The sequence below is a fragment of the Micromesistius poutassou genome (genome assembly GCF_964030765.1).
Source record: "Micromesistius poutassou genome assembly, contig: SCAFFOLD_1305, whole genome shotgun sequence".
NCBI lineage: Eukaryota > Metazoa > Chordata > Actinopteri > Gadiformes > Gadidae > Micromesistius > Micromesistius poutassou.
In genome coordinates, this window is record NW_028176853.1 from 7,501 (window position 1) to 15,145 (window position 7,645).

The 7,645-nt window shown below is 50.6% G+C and overlaps 1 protein-coding gene across 1 annotated transcript in view; it reads right to left on the minus strand.

Annotated features, from left to right (window-relative positions):
- LOC311377520 (hemicentin-1-like) overlaps positions 1-4,467 on the minus strand; it is a gene marked incomplete at both ends in the record, with an annotated part of 11,684 nt that extends 7,217 nt beyond the window's left edge. Inside the window, 3 exons of the mRNA XM_084491391.1 lie at positions 6-164; positions 1,416-1,486; positions 4,428-4,467. Coding sequence (XP_084347517.1) covers positions 6-164; positions 1,416-1,486; positions 4,428-4,467 — 270 coding nt within the window. The remainder of the gene's footprint in view (positions 1-5; positions 165-1,415; positions 1,487-4,427) is intronic.
- Between the last annotated feature and the right edge of the window lie 3,178 nt (positions 4,468-7,645).

Below are 7,645 nucleotides of genomic sequence, written 5' to 3' on the forward strand. Positions count from 1 at the left end.
CAAACCTGGGACTGTTTCTGCTGGATGAGCTGCAGGACCTCGTGGGTCAGCTTGTAGTCTTTTGATCGGGCGTCTGTGAAGACGTAAATGAAGGACCCCGGCAGAGAGATCTCCAGGGCGATCTTGATGGCACCGATGCTCATCTCTGGACAATCTCCACCACCCTGGTCACAAGGAGCACAACATGAGAACATGTGCATGTGTGTGTGTGTGTGTTGGTTTGTGCACATGGGTGTGCATGTACGTGTGTGTGTGTGTGTGTGTGTGTGTGTGCGTTTTGTGTGGGTGCATCATGTGTACACCATATGAGCCACAAGGTTGCATGACTGCTGTGTTAGACTTAGTGTCAGCCTGTCCAGGTGCTCTGACGACCGCAGTTTGTAAGTGAATCTGAACGTCGTACAGAATGATTCCAGTGAGCCTCTGTGAGGGCCTGTGTCTACTGACTGAGGGCTCCAGCTGTAGCGGTGTCATGACACCAGAGTCTTAAAAGGGACCTTCACCACCGGCCCCTAATGCTGTGATCCAAGGCTTCTGGAAACAGGGCTGACATTTACTGACCTGCTCTCCTCAGCGGGAGACCAGAAGGGAACCAGTGTCGCGGTCAACAACTCGTGCCATTGTGTGGGCACGTGTGTGCGTGTGCGTGTGTGCGTGTGTACGTGTGGTGTGTGTGTGTGCGTGTGTGTGTGCGTGTGTGTCTGTGTGCGTGTGTGTGTCTTGTTCCAGACTCTTTCTCTTCATTCTGCCTCTCTGTGATCTCTCCCCCCCTCCCCCTCCTCCCCTCTGTCTCTCAGAGGTCACACACAGCTGTCTTTTGCAACCTGTCAGCATTTCAGACACCTGTCTGTCTGCCTCTCTGTCTGTCTGTCTGTCTGTCTGTCCGTGGAGATCACTAGACAGCCAGGCCACAACATCACGCAAAGAAACATCTGGAATGACGTGATGTATTATCCTCTCTCTATCAAAGCTGTGTGTGTGTCTGAGTCCTCCTACTTGACTTGATGACGTATAGAGGAGTCTTCTGTATGTTACATCTGAGAACGAAGCAGACGCTAAGAAGTGATCCTCTGGCTGTGTGCCCAACCTGGGATTGTGGGTGCAAAGGGTACCTCGTATTATTCAGCTAGTGAAAGCTAGAGAGGAAGCTGCACCCTCCCCATTACAGCCATCACACTCTACCACTAGGATGCACGAGGACCTGCCTAGGAGTATTCTCTCTGAGAGGGGAGGGACTTTTCCATATTCGTATTCGTGTGAACTTGAATTGGCTCCGCTCTCAGTCTCTCGCTCTGCTATCATTGGTGGAATCTCTTCCAAGAGTTCCAGTTCTGGCACCTCTAAACTACTAGGAGACTAGGAGATACACACAATACTTATTATTAAAGCTTTCTGTTTAAATGCGTGGGACCCACCTGGACATACAGCTCTCTCAGCTCGTACTGGAACTTCTTTGGGTCTGTTGTGATGGTAACAGGTCCGATCTCTGCAACACAGAGATATCATGATTAATAGGCAACACGGTCAACGTCTGTACCAAAATAATAAACCTGAAACTGTTTTCATATTTTTATTGGCAAGTGATCGGGCCTGTTATGTCTTAACATCGTGATCTGACCTCGCAATCTGAGATAGGCAGAACTTCCTCTCGGTAAACATTGAGGAAAGTAAACATGTCTTTCTGACAGAGAGGATGAGGGGTCAGAGAGATGGAGACACACTGAACATATTTATAGCCAAGACAGGGGAGTTCAGGAATGAGGCAAATTCTTTCTGTTCCTGAAGAAACAGCTGCTCAGTGAGGCAGATATAAGACGAGACGATAAGGAAGATGCTTAGAGTCCTGAGACGTGAGAAGAGTTGAGAGCGCAGTAAGCTCTGCTGGCTGTTGGCTCTGGGAGTTTCAGTTGACAATACCTATATCATGTTCCGACGTGACAGAATTAAGTCTTAATATATTGTAAGTCTTTCAAATATTACATTTAATTGTTTCATATTTTTAAATACCATGGCATTTATTTTACAGTTTATTTTGTTTCATTTTATTGTATTATCTCTTATTCTGCGAGACTTTAACACTGTTGGTTTCTCAGCAATCTGAGCAAATGTCAAAAGGCCATTTCAACGAAGAGCGTAGAGCAGCTGCTCTGCGGCCGTATAACAAAGAGCAGTCCAGGTCTGTTCCTGCCTCCTCCTCCGCCCAGGCTAAGGGTCAGAGTACGGCCAGCTGAAGCTCTGGCACTCGGCAATGCATTGGACTGTGGCTGTAAGGCAATAGCATGACCACTGGGCCACTGGGCCACTGGTGGCCAGAGGGCCACTGGGGGCCAGAGGGCCACTGGGCCACTGGGCCAGAGGGCCACTGGGGGCCACTGGGCCACTGGGGGCCAGCGCGGTAGCAGCTACCTTGCCTACGTAGACGTTGACGTTGTTGTGTCCATTAATGAGCTGCTGAGTGTGTAGCGTCAGCCCGGGTGAGTTCAGCTGTTGCAGCTGTGATGTGGACACGCACGCACGCACGCGCACGCACACGCACACACACACACACGCACGCACGCACGCACGCACGCACGCACGCACGCACGCACGCACGCACACACACACACACACACACACACACACACACACACACACACACACACACACACACACACACACACACACACACACACACACACACACGCACGCACGCACACACACACACACACACTAGCGCACGAGTGGGATTGTGCACTCACACACATAGACACACACATAGACACACACACACACACACACACACACACACACACACACACACTGCTATTCTGCTCATGTAAGCATATTGTACAACAAGGCTCCCTTGTTAGCAGGTGGGCCGTCACAGCCTGGAGGAGAGCGGAGGGTCTCAAACAATCGGGACGACTTTCGTCCTAAACTCCGGGGGCAGGGGGGTCGAACAGAGAGCGAATAAAATAATAAAAAGCAAACCATCACAAACAATTCAAAATCTGGAGAGTTTCCCTCCAGATGATGTGTGTGGGTCCATGGAGGTGAGGGGGGGGGGGGGGGGCGGGGGGGGGGGGCGGTTACGGCAATCACAACTCTTTACAAAACTAACATGGAAATGTGTCTGGAGCCGGCCAACGGAAAACCAGTCAGCCAAACCCTTCAGAGTTGGAAAAGCTGACATCTTTTTCCTTGCGGGGAACGGTCCCAGGTCTCCAGTGGACCCACTTTGACTCACTACACTGGGGGCCGTCGTACCAGTTCACCAGTAACACTGGGGGCCATACCAGTTCACCAGTCAACACTGGGGGCCGTCGTACCAGTTCACCAGTCAACACTGGGGGCTGTACCAGTACACCAGTCAACACTGGGGGCCGTACCAGTTCACCAGTCAACACTGGGGGCTGTACCAGTACACCAGTCAACACTGGGGGCTGTACCAGTACACCAGTCAACACTGGGGGCCGTCGTACCAGTTCACCAGTCAACACTGGGGGCCGTCGTACCAGTTCACCAGTCAACACTGGGGGCTGTACCAGTTCACCAGTCAACACTGGGGGCTGTACCAGTTCACTAGTCAACACTGGGGGCTGTACCAGTACACCAGGTAACACTGGGGGCTGTACCAGTTCACCAGTCAACACTGGGGGCTGTACCAGTACACCAGTCAACACTGGGGGCCGTACCAGTACACCAGTCAACACTGGGGGCTGTACCAGTTCACCAGTCAACACTGGGGGCTGTACCAGTTCACCAGTCAACACTGGGGGCCGTACCAGTTCACCAGTCAACACTGGGGGCTGTACCAGTACACCAGTCAACCAGTACAACAGCCATCACTCAGCCCAAATTCAAGTTACAGAAGGACTATGAAGAGCTTTGACACCGACCACAAACGTTGTCCAACCTACTCCCATTTAGCCTTTTCCCTTCCCAGATTCCTTTTCTTCTTCTTCTTCACAAAATAACCGTAGGCAAATGTTAAGACAATGTCGCCGTAATTCTACGGTAGATGTTGTCCTGTTGTACTCTTATCGTCTCCCACCTCCACACAGTAAGAGTCAGTGACACAGACGACCGTCAGACCCGCAGCATAAAGCAGTAACCTCCACAGGACACACGGCGTCTTCCCTCGTGTTGTTGGCCAATGACCTGAGACTCTGAGTTCATTCATGTGTAACAATGGTACAAAAGAAGAAGTTCTTTCTATTAAGGCCTCATGGAGCACACGTGTGCTTTGACGCGGTCATGGAACCGAGCAGGTAGCCCTGCAGTTGATATTCCGTCTTTAGATAATTCCCTGGGAATCACACACATTTCAATGTTGAGACTACAACATCGTTCTGTTTCCTGGCGACGGTCCCAGCAGGGTTTTCCATGGCCCTTCCATTCAAAATTCTCTCATTAATGTTTTCCAGGCTAAATCCGATCTGACTCGCCAGAGAGTTTGTCGGGGCCCAAGGAGCCGTCCAGAAACATCGAGGAAGACAGTGAAGGCAATTTAATCGAAATGTTGTTTGTGCTCAGATCGCAATCTTGATTTTGGAAATGCGTCCATGAGTTCCATTCTGAGAACGCATCGCTGCTTTGCTTCTTGGCCACAACGTGGGATTGGTCTTGTCATGGAAAAACAGTCGACACTATTTCAGTTCATTTATTTTATTTTATTTTTTCATTCCTGGAGGCTTAAACCTGCCGCTTTAACACGCCGTTATTCCTCTCTGTAAAGGTGGACTTAAAGAGCTCACCGACTCTGCCACTGTAACAATCACCTATTGGATACCGTGCTCAGTGTCACTCATTTCCTTGGCTATTTAATGACTCTCATACTCATGGAATGAATGAGTGAATGTGAAGTCATGAGGTGGTTTGACATCTCAGTGTGGGGCTGCTTCTCCTCTCGCAATTGTTCTGTCTCTCGGTCCTTCCTCCCTCTCTCTCAGTTCATCTCTCCTCCTCTACTTCCCTCTGTCTCTCTCAGTTCATCTCTCCTCCTCTACTTCCCTCCCTCTCTCTCAGTTCATCTCTCCTCCTCTACTTCCCTCCCTCTCTCTCAGTTCATCTCTCCTCCTCTACTTCCCTCCCTCTCTCTCAGTTCATCTCTCCTCCTCTACTTCCCTCCCTCTCTCTCAGTTCATCTCTCCTCCTCTACTTCCCTCCCTCTCTCTCAGTTCATCTCTCCTCCTCTACTTCCCTCTGTCTCTCTCTCTCATGTCTTTTCCTGCCCTGTTTCCTTCTAGCTCTTCCTGCTACGGAGATATCGGTTGGTGTCGGTCGTAGCGCTGACAGCGGCCTGCGGGCGTGAGGCCGTGGGCTCTGTGGTTCAGGTGGTGGCGCTCCGTCAGGGAGCAGCGAACCGTAACTCCTTAATCGACCTGAAAAACACACGCTAGGCGAACGCGCTGTGTAATCAGCAAGCTGCTGGAGGGGAATGTTCAGCACAGATTCACACACACCCACCCATAGACACACGCACGCACACACACGCACACGCACACGCACACGCACACGCGCACACGCACGTACATGCACACACATATGCACACACACACACACACGTACATGCACACGCATATGCACACACACAAACACACACACACACACACACACACACACACACACACACACACACACGTACATGCACACACATACCCCCCCCCACACACACACACACGTACATGCACACACATACACACACATACACCCCCCCCCACACACACACACACACACACACACACACACACACACACACAGAACTGATAACTGCAGTGTGTCTGATATATCAAACTACATGTTCAACAATTACTCCCAAAAATGCGCTGAGTGGAAGCAGATGGGTGGCAGCAGGTACCCACCTCCAGATGGGTCTGATACACACAGCGCCGCCTCCTCAGACATCACATCATCATCGAGGTGGACCCATCATACTCCCCTTCTGAACGTGTGTGTCTGTGTGTGTACTTTTTGGCAGTGGTAGATATCACCAAGATAACGAGGTATGTAGCATTTAGATCCCAAAAATAATCTTCTGCTGTCAACAGTTGAACAAACAAAAGACTCAAAAACACTACGTAGCTCTGCCTGGGAGCGATTCAGAACCTGACAGCTCTAGTTAAATTAGGAACAAACATCCACCAGAACAATGCTGTACCAAAAAGTCACGCAGACGCACGGAGAATAACCAGAGACAAAAAGCTGGCACAAGCAACGAGCAATGAACCGAGTGACTCGAGCGGAGGGTGAGAAGGTGTTCAACAGGAACATCAGCAGCCTCGCTACCGCCACTCGCACATCACACACTCATGATGAACAGGGGCGCTCGTCAATTAAGAATCGTGTTTTAATTTGACCTTATCATCGCGTGCCGAGCGTGTGCATCAGCCCTGCGATCTGCTCCTGTGGAGACGTGAGCTCACAGGCACTGAAGCCGCACACAACAGCTCTCCTTTGTGGCGCAGGAGGAGGCCCCGTAAACGCTGGCAGCTGCTGGCCGGCGGGGGGCCGCCCAACGCCGACCACAACGCCAGGGATGATTCTGATGACGTGTGGGATTGGTTAAATGAACAGCAGAAATAGAAGTGTTTGTGTGCGGGCTGACATAGACTCAGTGTCTGGACTCTCGCTGCAACAGAAAACAACAACAGCAACCGGCGAGGACATGTGGGGCTTAGATTTGTGACGACAACATGCAGAGGCAGACCGGTCCTGGGGGGGGTCCAGGTTGAGAAGAGGTCCCTGTCTGGTTGATGAAGCCTCTGTGTGAGGAGGACGCTGGTGGATAGCCCTGGTGATGATCCAGACTCAGAGCAGAGCTGATGGGTTCATTCAGTATCAGCTTGATGCACTGAACAAGGAAACGCTCAGGGAAAACGAAACCATGTTTTTGTTCTGGTTGTTTTTCCCAGGATGGCTTTCTATTGGTGATTGATTCTATCCCTACCGGCAGGAAGTCTGGGATCAGTGGCCAACACTACAGAATGAATCAAAGCCATCGATTGTGAGGGAAATAAATGTCTTTCTTCTTCTTTCTTTCTTCCGTTGACAGACGTCAGGGTTCAGTCGTTGGTGGTTGACGGTGCTGCTCCAACATGGACCTGGGGGACAGACAGAGGGCGTCCCCGAGCAGAGACCCCCATGGCGTCCGCTCTCCATCAACAACAACATGTTCACAACCCATCCGCCGTCAGTCAACAGGGTTACACAAGACTGCTCTGCCGTTTCCCACAATGCAACAGAGACAGGTGTTGGTTGTGTACGTCGCCCAGGCAACAAGCGGTTTGGGGCTTAGCGGTAGATTAAGGAGAGGAGGAGAGGGGCAGTAAGGGGAGGAAGGCCGGACGTAGTCAAGGGATCAAGTGATGACCTTCCTGGGCTCAGGAAGGGATTTAGAAATAGGAAACCCTTCCTGAAGAGTCCAATCAGCAAAAAGGACAAATTGTTCTTGTTTTAGAGTAGAACTTCAATTCTAGTTTTTACTAAGGAACACATGAAGAACAAGCGCTGGGGCTATGATACAGTCAGGTATGTATTAACGCTTACTGTTGGAAAAAAACCTAGGAAGGGTTTTGGAGAAGGAAGGTTTGTTACGTTGGATGAGTGTGTTTTATTTTAACAAGACATTCTAGACAGGAAGGCAGAGGTAAGCTGAAAAGCAAGA